Here is an 18,815-nt window from a genome sequence, read left to right on the forward strand (position 1 = left end):
TAGCCAATCGTACGTCTCTGAATAAAGATTTGGGACCTAGTTGCCAGAGATGCCATGCTCAGAAAGTCAAGTGTACTGGTGGAAAGCCCTGTTCTAGATGCCTGGTGGCGGGATGCGAGAAGGAATGCAGATATGTTGTACGCGACCGCAAAGTCCGTGTTGATGAAAGGTAGGGTTCTGGTGCAAACCTTACCAATATGATTCTTTGTAGAGCCCGGTACTGATGTCCCAAAACCAGTTATCTGGATCAACTGATACATGACAGTCAAGAGCTTCGTCGGTATCAGCGAAGGTCAGTTAGCGATACCCCTGTTGGGGCCGAGGGTCGCGGCTTTTCAAACTCCCCACCTAATCCTGTATTGGAGAACGTATCCCGTTCACAAAATCCACTGATGAAGGACTGTGCATGGTTTCAAACCTACAATGAGTCAACTCTTCCCGCATATGTTAGCGAGGTAACCTGTACTGCATTTGCCACGCGCCTGTGCCAATGTTTGAGTGACAACGACGCTTCAACTTCGCACCTACCACGGATGCAATATGTGAGGGAGTCTCCCCTAGACCTTCTCTCCAGTAGAAATGTCTTATGGCCGAGTCTGGCCCGGGCTCGATTGCTCGTGAATACCGCGCTTGGCCACGCCAACCCACCATTTCACCTCGCCCTACGCAAGACCACTGTGGATTATCTCCAAACTATTTACCAAAACGCAACCTTCGACGATCCTGTTCTACTGTGCAAGTACTTCGCTCTCTTTGCTCTGGGTGAAGCATGCTCGGTTCCAAATGGCAGGCTGAATAATAGCACTGTGCCTGGCACGGCTTACTATGCACGTGCCATCAATATGATTCCCGTGCTACCGGAGAGACCTAGCATGGCCCACATCGAGGCCCTTGTGATTCTGGTAGCCATTTCCCTTCATCTTTCGCTGATGAGATACTGATTATCACCAGTCACTCTATAGTCAATTTCTGAACCGGTGGCATTCCGCCTATATTCTGGTAGGAAACGCGCTGCGGCTTGGACTGTCTGCTGGTTTCCATCATAACATCCCCGACAGCCAATGCCCCGATCCAATCGCAAGGGAGAATCGTATCCGCCTCTGGTGGACAATATATATTTTTGACCGTTTCTGGGGCCTGAAGCTTGGACTTCCAAGGCAGGTCAGTGATGACGATATCCACGTTGATTTACCTTCGAATCTTGCTGTTGAGGGATATCTGGACGAATTTGCAGACAGTTCATACCAAGTCGCTATGATAGAGCTTGCCAAGATCTCTACCCATATCATGCAAAGTATTTACAGCCGTACAAAATCTGCCGAAACTTTCCTACAGAGAGAGCAAAGGCTTTTGAATGAGATGAGGCAGTGGCTGCAGTCGGTGCCTAATCATGTCCGACTCCAGCAGGACACGCACAACCCCAGGTATACAGTTCTTATCCATCTTCAATTCAACTATGTAGGTTTCTGTTTTCCTTAGGCTTGTCTCGCTATTGACTGGCTTAGTGTTTGATTCTTGCTCTACGCCCACTATTACTGGGCATTCTTGAGCATATTGGAACAACAGAGTCTTCGCCGGAAACGACGGTATCACCTGTCCTGACGGCCTTGACTGAAGCGTGCATCCATTCTGCACGACACACGTTGATCCTCTGTGCTGATGAATGGACGAAAGGATCCATCTCCGTGTATGGATACGCCTTCGTACAGTACATCTTCACATCGTCACTGGTCCTGGCGATTTCGAGCCTCCTCCCAGATGGAAAAGCAGATGATTTAGCATATGTCGAAACGGCAACGGAGATGTTGGGTACATTTGCGGCCAATGGCAACCTCATAGCCGGTGAACTTTACGAACATCTTCAAAAAGTTCAAACCTGTCTTAAGAGCGGTAGATTCTCATCAAGGTCTCGTTCGACCCCGGGCAATACAGCCGTTGAAGTTCAGCACCATCGCCAACCCAATGCTTCATCTATAACGCATTCACCGACTACTACCTTCATGCCGTCCACCAATTCCCAGATATGTCCCACGGGCGCTACACAGCTCCCTATTACAGACCCGCAATACATGACGGCAGAGATGTCTCTGTACCAGCCAACGATGCAGAGTTTCTTAACTCAACCAGTGACAGACATGGGTTTGTTAGACCCTGACGAACTGCCAAGTTATCTTACAGATTCATGGCCCAACCTTCCGCTATGGACTAGTGACTTCTGAAAGCTTTCCCAGCTTCCACAGCATTCGGATGCTAATCTATCCTTTGATCGACATTACAAGTGGTATCTCGATACGTAGATCTTTGTTATGTCTCATAGAAAGAGAAAAACAACGTATCTGATTTGCCAGCAGCGAGTAAAGGCCAGACACTTACAGATCTCTTGGAGCGGAAATCGAAAAACAGAAACCAAAGGTTAAGCGAAGATGTCGACGAGGAATTGTGAGAACTGCTTTGCTACTGGGCAAAGATTCGTTTGTCGTGTCTTGTAACGTAAAAATAGAGCTGCAGCGGCCAACTGTCGGTGATTTAATGGCCGAGGCTGTGCCAGAGATGCACTAACCGCTTTTGGTTCTACCTGGCGCTCCCAACAGCTTCGAATCTTCGACGAGCGATGATCGTTACTGTTTTTATTTTCTCACTCTCCCACATTGGGTATTTTTCTTGTGACTCGTATAACCAATCCATGAACGGAGATTCAGCCCAACCTTGCTGTACCCTTGGCAAAATACTTGGCCTACGTACCTTTCTGGGTCAGGCAACCAGCCCATAAAGTTACGATGTTATGAGTGTGGATAAAGTCATTTCAATGGCTACGATGACAAGCCAAGATATGGGGGCGTTGCTGGTGCTGGCATCAATTGCCATCATCTCTTGACGTGTTCGAGCAAACCTGGCTGAGTATATAACAGGCAGCTTCCATCTTACTATGCCTTGATCATATCGCATCACCATCGTTCAATATGCTCTTCTCTCAAGCTATCCTTCCACTCTCACTACTCGCTACCGCTCATGCCAGTGCCATTCCTATCCGGAATTCTGAGGCACAATCACCAAAGCTCAAATGGGGCCCTTGTAGTTTCAATGGCACTCTCCCTATAGAATGCAGCACGCTGGACGTTCCACTGGACTATACGGACAAGGACTCGACGGCGACCCTTAGTCTTGACCTTATCAAAGTTGCTGCCGTGAACACACCATCCAAAGGAAGTATTTTATTCAATTTCGGTGGTCCAGGCGGGGATGGCTTGAACAATTTGGCTTCAAGTGCGGCCTTGCTGCAACCGTAAGGATAGCTTTCCAACCATATCATCCCACAGAGAATGCTCATTAGTTTTCCCAGGATGACCGGTGGATACCATGACATGATAAGCTTTGACCCACGGTAAGCGACACAGATCACGTTGAGGGGTGCACTGGGCTGATGAGGATATGTAGAGGAACTGGCAACACCCTCAACTTCTCTTGCTATGATAGCGCCATTGAAAGAACAGTGAGTCAGTTGAGTCTTCACCAGGAGCTGGTCAATGCTTCCAATACAGCCTTGGGAAGACTATGGACATCCGGGAAGGTTTTCTCGGACACCTGCCTTGATCGTATGAGGGAGAATGCCACTCTTGTCGGTACGGCATTCGTGGCGAGAGACATGATGCAGATTGTTGATGCCCTTGGCGAAGATGGAAAGTTGAGATATTGGGGTACGCATCCTTCGGACTGGGGCAGTTGTACCTGGTGCAATCAGCTGACTATTATCAGGTATTTCCTACGGAACCGTTTTGGGTGCAACAGTCGCCTCTTTGTTCCCAGATCGCATGGACAAGGTAATCTTGGATGGGGTGCAGAACCCTCATGAATACTACCATGGATTGTGAGTTAGTTCCGTCTGGGGATTTATTTCTCATGCATGGCTAATGGGGACCAACAGAGATTTTGAGATGTTCACCGACAGCGGAAAGGTGTTTGAGGGCTTTTTGTCCGGCTGTGTGGATTCGCCCGACAACTGCCCCTTGGCTCGTGGAAACGCAACTGCTGCTAGCCTCGGTAGAACCATGTCCGATTTCTTCGAAACCCTCAAATACAACCCTATTCAAATTGGCCAATCTATTCTCGACTTCTCCACCATCAAAAACCAGATCTTCTCCACCCTCTACTGGCCCGGTCAATGGCCTCAGCTCGCCGCTCTGCTTGATGGTCTAATGACTGGGAACCTGACAGACAGTGCTGACGGTTCCGAGGGCTCCTCGGAATCTGCTCCAGGATTTGCCGAAGCGTTGGCTGGCATCAAATGTGGCGACAAGTCTACACGGGCCTCAAGTCTATCCGACGTCACCCCTCTTATCAACCAAAACTTGCAATCCATAAAGTGGTTCGGGGATCTCGCATCCACCGCGGCGATGCAATGTATTCGCTGGGGAGGCGAGGCTAAAGAGCGATATGGTGGCAACTTCCGGGTGAAAACCAGCCATCCAGTTTTAGTGATCGGCAATACCTATGATCCTTCCACACCTCTCGTGTCCGCTCGGAATGTCAGCGCAGGACTAGAAGGCAGTGTTCTTTTACAGCAGAATAGCTACGGGGTAAGTTTTCTTAAGTGTTTCCCTGTGTCTATTTTGTGATTCTAACATGCTCTATACAGCACACGTCCATCGCGCAACCATCGAACTGCACAATCGGTCATATCCAGCAGTACTTTTTGAATGGCACACTGCCCAGCCCAGGAACTGTCTGCGAACCTAACTACCCACTGTTCCACAAGGCATGAGAAATTGGCACTATGAATGCGTGCCCATCTGACCTCGGATGTGACCGTGTGGGAAATAACAGGCAATAGTGGTTTTTTAATGTTGGCTCTAATGAAGCTTTTTTTTTCCCTTCTCTTCTATGGATTGCTTAGATAGATGTATCAATTGAATTTATGTTTTTACTACATGAGGCGATAAGCGTTCGTCTTTAGCGCTGATGCAGGTCCAAGATAGTACAATGCGCTTCAATTAACCAAACTCTACGAGACCTACCGGAATCCATCCTTGTATCGAACGTGCGAATGTCGGAAATCTCATACGTAATAGAACTTGCAACCACAAAAGCTCTAAGGCCTGATTCATAAAGCGAGCTGCTACGGTGCAAGAAGTCCACAAGACATAAGGGTCAACCAAGTAATGAAAATAGGGCAACAGGAATGACACGAACTATGAACTGACGGTAAGTTCGGCCGGGAACCCGAATTCAAGCGGCCACCACACTTCGATGAAACAAAACCAATGTTTTCATACGCCTTTCATACATAAGATTGCCTCGAACCAAATCAAGGGGCATATCGAAACCCTGGCACACCCTCCAAGTCGCCTCGCTCCTTTTTGTCCACGCGGCGGTTCTGCCGCTGGAGGTAAAACGAAAAGATCACCGTCACAACGGTATATAGCATTTGCATCGCAATCGTGGCCCACATTCCCGGGAGATATGTCTACCGAACCAACATCAGTGTCATCGTGGTAAAGGAAAAATAAAAAACTAAAATAAAATGCCAGGATGGTACTCACAGGCGCATCCTGCGTCCGAAAGATAGTGGACCCCGCGATCCCCCCAGCAGCACCCACAGATATCATCGCTGCCGCGACCACGCCGCGTTTCTCCACCGTCGGGATCTGGCTTTGGCCATATGATAGTGTCCCTGGTATATTCGCCTGCGTGCCGAAGACGGCGAGGAAGAGGCCAAAGTAACGAACGCCGGGGGGTTTGCAGTAGAGCGTGATGAGGAGCCCCACGACCGCAGAAAGCGATTGCACCACGAGAATGGCCCAGCGGATTTTATACTTATCGGACAGCCAGGCCATAGCCAGAGACATGATCACAGCGAATACGTACGGTGGTGATGAGAGTATCTGGGCCAGGGCGTAGCTGAAGCCCATCCTTCTCGGAGAATGATGGTCTTGAAGTACGCAATGGAGTAGACACTCGAGGCGGCGATGAAATACTGAATTGAACTAGGTTCGTTAGTCCAAGTAACGGTCTACCCGCCAGCCACGGGGTTAGGACTGGGAGCGCATTACTAGACGATAATCTTCCAATCCCCGAGCATCATCATCGCCTCCCTGAGACTGGGGTGTTTGTACTCTCGCTCCCGCTTGTCCTCGGATAGCCGAGCGATCGCAATCTGTTTCTGTCGGGGCGTCAACCAGCGTGCTTTATCGGGAACTTCATTCCGTCAGCCTTAGCTCTCAGAGGGCTCAACGGGGCAGGCAGAGCGTACACTCCACGAGGAAAAATGCGGCGGCAATCCCGGCCACAATGGTCGCAATGCCCTCGATGATAAAAATCCACCGCCAGCCCTGTCTGTACATTCCATTTCCAACTCGAATCAAGGAAAACACGTAAGCGAGGATCGGTCCGAATCCAGACGCGATCAGTGCGGCCATATAGAAAAGCGAGACCCTCGTGGCCGTCTCATACTGCCGGTACCACGATGCGATGATGAAGACTGCACCGGGGAAGACTGGCTACAGGTTAATAGATGTAGGTGATATCATTGGGCATAGAATCATACGTCCAGCCTCGAAGATCCCGAGTAACGCACGACACACGGTTAAGGACTGCCAGCTGTGAACGAACCCCATCCCGAGAACGCAAGCGCCCCATGATATAATCAGGAAGCTTAGCCACACCCTGGCTCCGATGCGGCGGATGAGGAGGTTCGATGGGAGTTCGAATAGCCCATATCCTGGCGTCGGTTAGATGTATCTAGCAGCCCACAAGAACGTGCTGAGCCTACCGATAAAAAAGACAAGTAGGGCGATGTTGTATCGCGATCTGTGAATATTAGGATCGAACAATTGTGTGGCCAATCGGTATAACCCACCCTTGCGAAAGCTGAATATCCGTTCCGAGGCCAGCGATGTAGGCAGAGGATATATTTGTTCGGTCTAACAGCGAGAGCCCGAAGATAGTGCATAGCATTGGAAAGACGCGCCAGTCAATAGTTCGCCTTAACAATGGTCAGTTGATCCACGATCAGGAGCAGTAAGCACCATACGTACACCAGCTTTTTTTCCTCCTCATTCGTCCACTCCAGACCTCTGTCAGCTTCTCCCTCCTTGATCGAACCTGGGACCTGAAGTGGATAGGAACCCGCCTCCTCAATCTCTTTTGCTTCAACGTCTTTGTTGTCCATTTTGGCAGAGGATATGGAGGAGCCTTGAGCAGATCTTATATGAAGAACACAATAGGCAACCCTTAGTTTCCTTTCCCTTTATAGCTGATCGGCGCTTCAAGTAGTCTTGCCTCCCCCCCCCCAAATCGTATTGAAGACCTGCATAGGTACCCTCGGCTCAGCGGTTATGCCTCCTCATTGTTTGTTACTTGGCGTAGGGCATGTAGTAACTGCCAACACGAAGAGCCTACTCGTATTTCCTCCAGGTTAGATCGACCTCGTTTACCCCACGGGGTAGATAACCGACGTAGTGGGGCTGCCTTCTGCGAGTCTTTTAGTGCCAATCAATACATTGATCTGGCCTAGGCCTTCTTGACGATCTTGCTACGGGGAACCCCGCACCGCATATCTAGCACCCACCCCCAGTATAGATAGACGTGTACAAAGGAGGATTGGCAGTGCCGAGCATTTAGGTCTTGACGTTCTCCACAGTGGAGTCAGTAGGCCATTAGGTCTCAAACAGATATGCGGGGTAGGGTCAAAGGCCCTTTGAATTCATGCACAAAGACCCGGGGCCATTGTGGGATTAGTGTTTGCCAAGTACTACCAGATACCCGTTACTTCTACAGAGCCCTGCCCAGCTAAAGCAACTGGTGTGATCTCTTGTAATTTCTTTAGCACCTACCAAGCAACAGTTAGCTCCATTCTGTCACCACACTTTGTATGGGGGCGTACCGATATAGCTTCAACTATTTACAAAGCTCCAACAATAGAGGGATATATTCAGCAAGAAGCAATCCATGCAGATAGCAGCTCCTATGATCACCCAATGACAGCAGGTATCAAATATGCCAAGTTTTGACCGTCATTCCTACGTCTCTCATTCGCTCTGTTTCCCATGCTTACGACAGTTGAGTTCTGCCCAGGAACCATAAAAGGCGCGGCCAAACCGTCGAACCCGAAAGTGGAAGCTCAAGGGGCCACCCTACTTCACAAATGTAGCAATCTTGTCCTGCAGCATAAAGTCTGCTGTCAGACTTACCACTGTCTGTAGTCGCGACGACTCCCCAATCAATTGATATGGAACATCCCGCCCATGCAATGCTGGGGGGGTGTTGAACTTATACGCGTGTATCTGGCCACTGCATTCCTTCACACGTATACCGGACAATTAAAGCCAAAATCTAAGGGGATGTTGATAGACCGCGGAAACTACTCTGCGGGTCGGTATGAGCTCTTATAGATAAATGGGTAGACCACACCAGATATAGTACAGTGGTATTCTGGTCTGAGATAAATCTATGACGTCTATTTGATAAAAATCATACTGTATCTCTCCACTCTACGACTCGCTAGGTGATTGACGATTGGCAGAACCTCTCAAAACTATGCCATATAACCGATCACAAACCTCAGTGGAGAACTGCTGCTGCGGAGTAGCCGCTATGAGCCTCCGCACCCAGAGAACGGAGTAGGCATCTCAAAACCATATAACCTCGGAAATATTTGCGTCTTACAGCATATCCGGCTTCTTGGCCTGCATTAAAATAACCATCGCAAATTCATTGTCCCACGAACCAGGGAATCAGAGCGCAAAATGGCAACTCCGGAAGCCCCACCTAATGCATTGTGCTCCCGCCCTTTCTCAGTGCACAACTACTGAGCGCTATCATATCAGATTAGACCATTGCCTGCCTGTCTGCTGAGCTGTATGAATAACCTGCACGCTTGCCATCTTAAGTTCGATGCCAGAACCTCTCGGGGAACCCTGGATAGAAACGCACGCACAATATGTGGATTAGAAGCTTGGTATATAGTTTGGTTTTTAAGATACTAAATACCCAAAGGATCTACTATGACACCCAGATAGGTCAAGCTAGGCGAACCTATCCTATGAATTCTATAGTGCACAAGGGTTGAGGAATGGAAATTTAGAGTGGTACGACCATCGAACTTGTTAACCACGCTATTCAACCAAGGTAGAAAAATCACCGTCAACAGGTTTCGGCCTCTTAGGATCCTAGTGGAGGAATAAAGGTCTCGTCATATGGAGATTTTATTGGAGTACCATCCAAGTTGGTGGATACACAGCTATTTTCAAAGGTTCTTGTGTGTCGGAAGCAGCCTTTTAGACTGACTTCAAGGGTCACTAACCCAACCGCCATCAACAACATATGTGCTTCCTGTCACTCCGCTGGCTTCGTCACTTGCTAGGAAAACGATCACCTTTGCGACATCCTCAGGAACCAGATCACGTTGCAAGCTCTGACCGCGAAAGACCTCGGCGCGATATTCAGGCGTGAGAACGTCCCGCTTTTGCCTCTCTGTCGCAATCGCGCCCGGCATGACGCTGTTGATGCGGATGTTCGAGGCGCCAACTTCCTTGCTCTGCATACGTGTAAGACCCATGATTGCCGCTTTGCACGCGCCATATACCGGTTGGTCAGCGGCAGGAATGCGCCAGGTGATGGATCCTAAATTGACAATGCTACCGGCCCCCGCCTGCTTCATCCCCGGAATAACAGCCTGAGAAAGGAAGAACACATGTCTCAGGTTCGTATTGATATTGAAATCCCAGGCTTCTGGAGTGACACTTTCTGTATCCAGTCGTGCGCCACTGCCAGTCGCAGCGGCATTGTTGACCAAGACATGCACTGGTCCGTGGTCTTCCAAAATCTTGGCTGCCGTTGCTTGCAATGCGGGGAGATCGGACAAGTCGCAATAGTAAAAGATTGGAACCTTGATAAAAGGACCCCCGCGTGCTTCGGCATCTTGATTGCGTGAAGCAACATGGGCGATGGTCTTCTGCGCTGCGTCTTTGGAGATGTCTAAGAAAATCACTTGGCTGCCTTGCAATGCAAAAAGCTCGACAGTGGCAGCACCGATTCCTTCCGCGCCGCCTGAGATGACGACAGTCTTACCCTGCAGGCTGGGGTAAATTGCCGGTGCTTTTGCCATGGCTGCGATGAGAACAGTAGAATATTAGCACGTTGGAACAACTTCCTTCCTTCACGACCAGTGCGGGGTCACGCGTCTGGTTACTCTACTGCAACAGAGCACATGACCCTCTCCGTCCGGGCCTCGTGATCGGAAATTTCCTTCTTGGACTAAATTCCGAACAAACCGAAGCTCAGTCAAAATGCCTGTTATCAATATCCCATAGAGAATCTCCGTTGACCAACGTGTTTCCTATCTTTACAAAGTGCGTGTAAGGTCACCGGCTCCATCAAACACATGAGATCTCTTCCACCAAAAAAGGGCCAGCTTATAAGTCAAACACCTAGACTGGAGTTTCTGCCATGAGCGTGCATATAGTCGATTGCTGGTGTACGGAGAAAGACTCTAAAAGAGATCATGGGTAGCAGACCCTTATAATGACAATAGTATACAACTTGTCCAACACTAAGATGGATCCCTACTGAATGTCACCGGTACCCCCTTCGTTGAGATACGCGACCAGGTCTTGAATGGTGCACACGGTGATGCCCCATCTCTTTCCAAACTCGAGACATTCATCTCTCCTCATCATACCACTATCCTGGATATTTGGCTCGCCTTCAATACACTCTCCGTCATTGACCAATTCTGCCAGGATGCCCACGGGCTGCTTCCCTGCCAGATGGCAGAATTCAATAGCAGCTTCCGTATGGCCCATCCTCTCACGCACGCCGCCTTCTCGAGCCTGGAGAGGCATAATGTGACCGGGCCTGCGGAAGTCATCTGTGTGGACAGAGACAGATGCAAGGGCACGGCATGTCATGGCCCGATCCTGCGCTGATATACCGGTTGTAATCGAAGGTTCGTTAGCATCAACCGACACCGTGTAGGCAGTTCCCTTTGGATCGGTGTTCTTGGTTACCATTTGAGGCAAACCGGCACGACGCGCAATGTCAGGGGTAACCGCAGCGCAAACTAAGCCACTATGACCGGTGGTTAGTCCGAGGGAACCAGTAGGCTGGCGACATGTATTATTTGCCCTTGGCGAACTCGCTTACCTTGTATAACGAACCAAAAACGCCATCTGCGCGTCCGTGACCGACTCGCCGGCAATAATTAAATCACCCTCATTTTCGCGGTCTGCTGCATCCAGCACGATGATGAACTTCCCTTGCCCTGCAACAAGATTAGTCTGAGGAAGGAATTGGTAATCACGTAAGGGCAGGCTAACTAACTGAACAAGGTTCACTTACTAAATGCATCAATTGCGTCCTTTATGGAACCAATTCGGGGAGTGGGTTCTGCGGATTGCATGTTTATGGCCAAACAGTCAAGTGCGTTACTGCAAAGTCCGATATAGAATGCACCCAAGTGTATTCTGGTCGCGGCTTTAATATACACAGGGCTGGATGGGACTGCTTTTAGCTCCGACGGGGTCAGGGTCTAGGGCCTCGGGATTAGAGTGGGGCGCAAACGGTAGCTCCGACTAGTATTCCTGAACCTACTTTCGCCCCGAGGCCCTTGAAGCCCGACCCGGTCGGAGCTAATGGCCCGAGTGTCTTAAGACGGCATATAAAGCCGATGAAGTTAGTCATACTTTCTCGAGCTTGGCGGCGTATCTGGAGAATCACACGAGGCAATATAGAGCAGAAAGTCCGATAGCTGACTTGGGAAAAATGCAAGATGGCACCGGGAGTAAATGCAGAAACAGGTAACTCCGGGCTCCAGGGGGTCCGCAAAATCCTACTGTTCGGGAGGATAGAGCTGGGATGGCTTCTGGAATGACGGATATCCAGGGCTTCTATAAAACGGGATGGCAGCTCTTAGAGGGTCAAAAGTTTTGAAGCAAGGACATCATCCAACATTATTGTGAACCATCCAGCCTTCCAAGTTCCGTTTTCCTCTCCCATCGATTCAAGATGACATACAGTACCTATGACGTGGTGATTGTGGGAGCTGGTCCAGTTGGACTCTTCCTCGCCTGTGAACTCCGCCTTGCCGGTCTCTCCGTTCTGGTGGTCGAGAAACGAACCAACTCGGACGGCATGGCGGAAACACGGGCTTTTGTGATGCATGGTCGCTCTTTGGAAATCTTCGCCTGCCGTGGCCTTCTAGACTCCTTTCTTCAAGCAGGCCAGAAGACGAACTGGTGGCATTACGGTGTTCTGGATACTCGTCTTGATTACAGTGTTTTCGGTCGTGAAACGGACCAGAACTACGTGCTACTCGTTCCTCAGTATAAAACCGAGATGATCCTATTCGAGCGGGCCGTGGAGCTGGGTGCAGTAATCATCCAGGGCGTCCAAGTCGATTCAGTCAGCCAGTCTGAGACTGCGTCATGGTGAAGGGTGCCTACTCGGATAACCGGCCGTTCATCGCCAGCGCGAAGTACCTTGTCGGTGCAGACGGTGTTCGCAGCACGATCCGCAGACTCGCCGACATTGAGTTCACGGGCAATGCACCGGTCAATACAGTCATGAGTGGCGAAGCGACCCTGGGCGCGGCCATGCCCAATCCTTACATTGTTCACAACGAGCACGGATTAGTTATCGCAGCCGACCTCAAGGTCCCCAGTGGAAGGACCAGGCTCAATGTGTTTTCGAGTGATCGTGGCACGGTTCCGGAGTCCGTTGAAGTGACTCTCGACGAGATGAACCAGAGCCTGCAGAAAATCACCGGCGTGGATTACAATCTTACGAACCCTTGTATGCTGAAGCGTTTCAGCAACGAACAACGCCTAGCGACCAGGTATCGCCAAGATCGGATTTTCATTGTCGGCGATGCATGCCATAAACACCTCCCGGCCGGCGGTCAGGGGTTAAATGTCGGCCTCCAAGAAGCGCTGAATTTAGGATGGAAGATTGCGGCAGTCGTCTCCAAGTCCGCCCCGATTTCGTTGCTTGATACGTACGAAGAAGAACGCCGGCCGATTGCCAAGGCGGTGGTTCAAAACACCACTTCACAGTCGCTCTTATTCTTTGCCTCCTCTGGTCCAGAATGGGCAGTCCGGGACGCGGTGGAGAAGCTTTTGTGTGTACCAGAGGCCAACAAGGCTTTGGCCAAGGAAATTAGCGGATTTTCGGTCACTTACCCCAAGTCGCTCGACATGATACTTCCAGACGGATGGCAGGCCCTACCCGGCAACATCCAGGGAAGGCGTGCATTGAATGTAAAGATCAGACTACCGGATGGGGTGGCGACTGAACTCCGTAATTACACCGAAGACGGACGTTGGGTCCAGCTGCACCTTCCTGGGAAACATTGCGTTGAAGTACGACCTCCTCCGGCATTTGAGAACTGGACGACGGTGGTGGATGTTGCCGACATGCCTGATGAAGAAGAGAGGACAAGCCTGTATATGTGTGGAGTTAGAGAGATGCTGATCCGCCCAGATGGCTATTTGGCCTTTGGTCGGTGGGACAACTAAAATGGGACTGGAGAGCTCACCTTCGCATTGGGGTCAATATGAAACACGACAAGGTCATAGAAAAGAGAGCAGGGAAGAAAGGAAAAGAGAAAAAAAAACACGGCAACTTAAAACATGCCCATTTGGTTTTTCTATGTATAATATGTTGAGCTAGATCTATTACTACCCAGTCGTGCAATGTAGTCAGTTTTACACTCAACACTAGCCGCATTAATATATACACTATGCAAGCATATAGTACTCCTTATCATTGATACTATTATTACTAACTAGATAGACCAGTACACCTCGGTTTAGACTGCTGTCGATACATAGTACATGATATAATATAGGCATATCTGGAAGCGTACAGGAAATGTGCTCTCTCTGACCCAATTTACTACATCGGGTACAATGAAAATCGATACACGTTCGAGGCGGGATCGACATCTTGAACCCGAACCGGACATTAGGGTTAGAGATACTAGTTCCCAGGAACTTTCTATCATCCATCACAATATGAGCTGTAATTATTTCTTGGATCCAGTCATAGTTCAAGCATAATCAAAACTAAGACGCGGCAAAAGTCAGTGTGCCGCATTGTTGGCGGTTCTATTTTTATATAACAGAACGCACTTAAGAACACTAGTCTACACGAGGCCCATGGCTTGAAAATCATTACTTCCTCGTCGGTAGCAGTCTGTCCTTACCTATTATAGAGCAATAGAGAGTAGCAGGGTATAAGAATAGCGAGAAAGGGATATAGTGGTAATAGAAAGGGCTGAGACGGTTGTATACACTATTCTCATTCTTGACCTGAACCGCGCCCCACTAAAAGCAATTGGCTGCTCCTACTTCCTGTGTATCCTGACTCGCCGGCATATACACTGCAGGTATTTACTTCGAATTTCCTTGAATTAATTTCCATGCGAATATAGACGGTTAGTGTGCATACTATCGGAATGCGAACGTGGTCATAGAATTTGGGCCAAATAATGGATATCCTTGGGCCGTAACTTTTCCCACCATCCATGGCCGCAGGACACGTGGAGAGTCAACACCCAACGCAGCTTCATTGGAGGCCGCACTGCATGAGTTACATCCTGACCGATAGAGGGTTGCATCAGGTAGTCATGCATGAATGGTATGGTTATCAGCATGTGTTCGCCGGTCGTCGCTTTCCCCTTGTTGTGGTATGTGTGCAACGGACGGTACGGTGCGATCCTTATATCATTCCTAGGAATTGTTTGCTCATTGTTGAGGAAAGCCCAACACACTGTACACATCGTTGATTATGTCCCTTGGAGACAGCGGCTCAATGGCGATCACAGCGGTAATCCCGAGCCATGAGGAGAAGCGTCTTCGTGAATTCTATCAGATAGTTTATTTATTAAGTTCCCTAGACCTCAGGAGAGGAGATCGCATCAAGAAAGGAATTTCAGCTGAACAGGAATGGATCACTGTTGCGGAACATAGGCGGAATATGGCCGACGCGTTGGCATACATATCGGCGTATGACAAAACACCGGGCCGTGTGACGGCTGTTGCGCTTGGAAAGGAAAAGGGTAAGCTAGTTGTGTGGATAGCAGCTAATCAGAAAGTGAGGCCCGAAGTCGAGCCTTTCCTAAAGAAGTTGTTCAAACGGCTTGATCAAATCGCCCATGGCCCAGAGTTGGGTTGTGATCGTTTGGTTAATTTCGTCCTCCGGTTCAACTGGAAAGGAGTCCAGAAATACTACACTAAATTTCATGATTCATGGGCTACATACTACGAATCTCAGCAGTCCACAGGTTTGCCAAATGCTTGCTCCTATCGTGCAAGAGATAGATATGGCTAATGAAGAGGGGATAGGCCACAACCACAGCATTCTCCAAAAGTTGGACATTTGGGTTCAAGGGACATCCCCCAAGGACCCTAAGAATTTGCAGCAGAAGAGTATGGTGAACCTGGCGAGGAAGTGCCACAAGGACCGCAACCGAGACGGTGGAGTGTTCGATTTGCTGAAGAAAGCTTCCACACAGGGAATTATGTCTTCAGATGTGTGTGAGCGGTTATGTAACCTGCTTTTAAAGATTGGGAAACCTATAACCTTGTGCCGAAAATTGATTGACGCTAGAAAGTCGCTGCCCGAGGACTTCGAGAATGGTGCTGTGGTGAAACCAATTCACGTCTCTCCCCGACCATCTGATGGGACTGAGCGGAACTATTCCTTTGATAGCATTACAGATCGAATATTCCCGACTGAAAGTGAGAAGCAGACATTTTACCACCACGTTAATCAATTTTATGATCGTGATGTGGCCTCGGAGAAATTGCAGACTTACGTCAATAGTCATCCCCGATTCCGAGTGCACGCAGAGATTCAGCTGATCAGCTACTTTGATACAAATCACAGCCCGCTACTCGAGGAAGGAAACCCATACATTGGATGTAGTAAGCCTGCTTGTTACCTATGTTACAAGTATATTACCCATCATCCTAGACAGTGGTTTCAGCCGCCTTCCCACCAAAAGCTTTATCCTCATTGGGGTCTCCCAGAACCGCGCGGGGAGGAGAAGCGTGAGGAGTTCTTGGCTACTACAGCAGAAGTCCTTCAGCGCGAACTAGAAGAAGATATTACAAAGGAGCGGGGGCCGAGATCGGCATGCGACGATTCGACGGCAGGGGTCACATCGGTTCCTCGTACCGGTGGAATGAAGAGAGAGGAATCTGCCAACCCACGGTTGACCTCTAATAAAGATATGGTAGCAGGAAATGGTAAGGCGGGACCCCTCGGTCTTCACACATGGCTCCTATCTAATTGATGTAAGCTGTCATTGTATCTAGGAGAGCGCTAAGGGCGGTAATAGGAGGAGTGGAAGGAATTGGGAAACCGGACCATCATGCTGATTATACTGATGATGATGATGCTGATGATGATGCTGATGATGCTGATGATGATGCTGATGATGATGATGATGATGATGATGATGATGAGGGTGGTGTAAGACTTCGTTGAAAGGGCTCTCATGGAAATTGTATGCTCCGAGAACGTTTTATCATTGTCCAGAAGATAATATATCATTTCAATTCTATGCTAAACTTACTCCAACCACCCCTCTCCATGTGTCATGCTGGACCCTCAAATGTTCAGAGCAGAACAAAAAGGAAAACCGGTTTCAGGGAATGGAAAGTGCGGCCTTCCGTCCTTTGAAAACAACAGTGTCTTTATCATCTTCATTTTCCATTCCGTCACATCGCCCAGGGCCAGGATGTTTGTCACCTTCGGTGCCCGAAGGAAATATGTACGAATGGGAACATTCATTAGCTTCGGCATAGGATGCTTCCTCCCATGTCGTGGTTGTCTCAGTGGAGAGGCTAAATGACTGTGATGTATCATCGTCTGATGAATCATTGCTCTCGGAGCAACGATCCAACACAAACTTCTCCACATCTCTGCGAATGCGTTCCGTTATTTTGCGCAGTATCTCCTTCTGTTCGATAAAACGTGTGCTGGGTTCGACAGCTCGGATGTCTGGCAAGCGCCAGTGGAGGTCAAGGTGGTTGGGATCGCATTTTCGGATATGGTAATTGAGGCGATGCGATAGATATTGGTTGCACAGGTAGCAACAGGGCTTGCTAGTTGCAATATATCTATCATAATTGTCGAAATATTGCACCCGACTATTCTTATCGAAAAAGTCCACAAGGCGAAGCTCCGGATGAATTTGGGTATAAACATTTTCTTGATAGTCTTTAAGCTGTTCAATGAGCCTGCTAGGCGCCGGCACGACTCGCTCCAACCCTTGACGGAGCTGCTTGAAGCGTTGCCTTTCTGAAAACATCCGATTGGCAATCTCATCAAGATTCAGCTTCTTTCTGACTAGAGGGATCTTCATGCGCTCTTCAGGAGGTACGTGGTAGACCTTAATTTCCCTATGAAGATCCTGACGTATGGATATCGCCGACTTGAGAAGCAGGCGACACATTTCCATAGGCATAGCCAGGTTGAGCAGTTGGCGATGGAACTCCTCAAACATATCCACAAACCGCTGGCTTTGGCAAACAAAACGCTGGAATATCTCAAACTTCCCGTCCTGGGACGCTGAAAAACAATTGTGGACGAGAGCGGGCATATCTGTTTTGAGCAGCGCCATGCCGTTGCTGCTGACAAAGGTTTCCCTGAACCAGGCGGGAAAGTCAAAGTCAAGAACTGGGGTGTCTGCATGGCTTCATATTAGCTGCAGATTCCAAACCATAGGGAAACCATTGCCATGCCTTTCGGGTCATTTGTCCCAGTAGCCATTACCGGTATGCAAATGGGCGCAATATGATCAAATATCGAGTGATATACTGCGAAGCTATTGTCATTTTGCCATTCCATCACGTAATTCGAGATATTCGAAAGCTCTCTATTGCATGTTTCATCATTTAAGCCCACATGGAGAGCACTGGTGACCATGCCCAGCAACCTTTCCAGAAACGGAACAACCAAGTCACTGACGTCCTGATTTCCCGCGACGGCGATGATCACGTTCTCGTGGTCGTATCCTGCTGTAATAGCCAAGTCATATCCCTGCTTAAACGCTGCTAGTTCAACGAGCGCATTGAGGAAATCGCGGCGGCGTTGTAAGATTCCTCCCACTCCACCAGCATTAATTACTGCAATCGGCCTCCGCTCTGGGATTTGCTCTCGCAGCACGTATAGTAAGGAAAGGGGCTCATAGAGCCGCCGGAGCTCTGGGTGCTTATGGCGGACATAGGGCGAAGAGGCGGGATGTCGGGTCATCTTTGGTCACGTCTTTTTGAGTCTCAAAAGAAATGTACTCGAGAATTGGAAGATCTTCGTATTCGTGGCTCAATAAGCATTTATTGAAGTGCTGGTGACTAGGTTTTTTGCCGACGAGTCATTGTGCATTCTTCGAGGAAGTGCTTGCGTGAATATATTCCAATACAATATGCGAGAATTAGATGAGATCACCTTCCCAAGGATCCTGCCGTATGGTGACTGTTCCCCAAGAAGTAGCCTGCATACCAGCGGGTAACCTACCAAAAGCTAGGTTTGTTAAATTACCGTTTTCTGTAGGATGCATGCCTGGCAATATCTCGCCTTTCCGTAGAAAAAGGATTAGTGTAAATACCTGACCCTCTAGGTAGAGCACCTAAATTCCAGCCCATACATCCTCTGAACTTTCGCAAGGTTACAACCTCTGTTGATGTATCATTGGATGAAGGATATCTGCGTGAGCCTTGAGGGGAAGTGCCCTGATTGGCAACTTTCGGATATAGATTATTTGCCTAGGAAACCGCCGTTACGCTCTAGAAATGCAAGATACATACAGACGGACA

General features: G+C 49.0%; 8 protein-coding genes across 8 annotated transcripts; 4 read left to right on the forward strand and 4 right to left on the reverse strand.

Annotated features, from left to right (window-relative positions):
* Window positions 1–54: 54 nt before the first annotated feature.
* ABOM_009861 (fungal specific transcription factor domain-containing protein) lies at window positions 55–2,219 on the forward strand (the record flags this gene model as incomplete). Its single annotated transcript, XM_022536989.1, has 4 exons — window positions 55–152; window positions 239–902; window positions 952–1,458; window positions 1,506–2,219. 4 exons carry the CDS (start codon window positions 55–57, stop codon window positions 2,217–2,219), a joined length of 1,983 nt encoding a protein of 660 aa, XP_022384889.1.
* A 741-nt stretch (window positions 2,220–2,960) lies between these two features.
* Window positions 2,961–4,759, forward strand: ABOM_009862 (alpha/beta hydrolase; the record flags this gene model as incomplete). Its single annotated transcript, XM_022536990.1, has 6 exons — window positions 2,961–3,283; window positions 3,341–3,382; window positions 3,436–3,695; window positions 3,754–3,865; window positions 3,923–4,574; window positions 4,634–4,759. The coding sequence occupies 6 exons, from the start codon at window positions 2,961–2,963 to the stop codon at window positions 4,757–4,759; spliced, it is 1,515 nt and encodes a 504-aa protein (XP_022384886.1).
* A 543-nt stretch (window positions 4,760–5,302) lies between these two features.
* ABOM_009863 (pantothenate transporter) lies at window positions 5,303–7,165 on the reverse strand (the record flags this gene model as incomplete). The annotated part of the gene is made up of 8 exons (XM_022536991.1): window positions 5,303–5,461; window positions 5,538–5,981; window positions 6,053–6,192; window positions 6,248–6,490; window positions 6,542–6,715; window positions 6,767–6,804; window positions 6,854–6,979; window positions 7,032–7,165. The coding sequence occupies 8 exons, from the start codon at window positions 7,163–7,165 to the stop codon at window positions 5,303–5,305; spliced, it is 1,458 nt and encodes a 485-aa protein (XP_022384887.1).
* A 2,118-nt stretch (window positions 7,166–9,283) lies between these two features.
* On the reverse strand, window positions 9,284–10,102 carry ABOM_009864 (SDR family NAD(P)-dependent oxidoreductase; the record flags this gene model as incomplete). Its single annotated transcript, XM_022536992.1, has 1 exon — window positions 9,284–10,102. One exon carries the CDS (start codon window positions 10,100–10,102, stop codon window positions 9,284–9,286), a length of 819 nt encoding a protein of 272 aa, XP_022384892.1.
* A 457-nt stretch (window positions 10,103–10,559) lies between these two features.
* ABOM_009865 (3,4-dihydroxy-2-butanone-4-phosphate synthase) lies at window positions 10,560–11,165 on the reverse strand (the record flags this gene model as incomplete). The annotated part of the gene is made up of 2 exons (XM_022536993.1): window positions 10,560–11,064; window positions 11,140–11,165. 2 exons carry the CDS (start codon window positions 11,163–11,165, stop codon window positions 10,560–10,562), a joined length of 531 nt encoding a protein of 176 aa, XP_022384893.1.
* An 835-nt stretch (window positions 11,166–12,000) lies between these two features.
* Window positions 12,001–13,508, forward strand: ABOM_009866 (monooxygenase; the record flags this gene model as incomplete). Its single annotated transcript, XM_022536994.1, has 2 exons — window positions 12,001–12,404; window positions 12,464–13,508. 2 exons carry the CDS (start codon window positions 12,001–12,003, stop codon window positions 13,506–13,508), a joined length of 1,449 nt encoding a protein of 482 aa, XP_022384890.1.
* Window positions 13,509–14,781: 1,273 nt separating this feature from the next.
* Window positions 14,782–16,485, forward strand: ABOM_009867 (nucleic acid/nucleotide deaminase domain-containing protein; the record flags this gene model as incomplete). The annotated part of the gene is made up of 3 exons (XM_022536995.1): window positions 14,782–15,277; window positions 15,339–16,244; window positions 16,298–16,485. 3 exons carry the CDS (start codon window positions 14,782–14,784, stop codon window positions 16,483–16,485), a joined length of 1,590 nt encoding a protein of 529 aa, XP_022384891.1.
* Window positions 16,486–16,645: 160 nt separating this feature from the next.
* On the reverse strand, window positions 16,646–18,255 carry ABOM_009868 (nucleic acid/nucleotide deaminase domain-containing protein; the record flags this gene model as incomplete). Its single annotated transcript, XM_022536996.1, has 2 exons — window positions 16,646–17,648; window positions 17,723–18,255. 2 exons carry the CDS (start codon window positions 18,253–18,255, stop codon window positions 16,646–16,648), a joined length of 1,536 nt encoding a protein of 511 aa, XP_022384894.1.
* Between the last annotated feature and the right edge of the window lie 560 nt (window positions 18,256–18,815).

Source organism: Aspergillus bombycis, assembly GCF_001792695.1.
Source record: "Aspergillus bombycis strain NRRL26010 chromosome Unknown contig00119, whole genome shotgun sequence".
NCBI lineage: Eukaryota > Fungi > Ascomycota > Eurotiomycetes > Eurotiales > Aspergillaceae > Aspergillus > Aspergillus bombycis.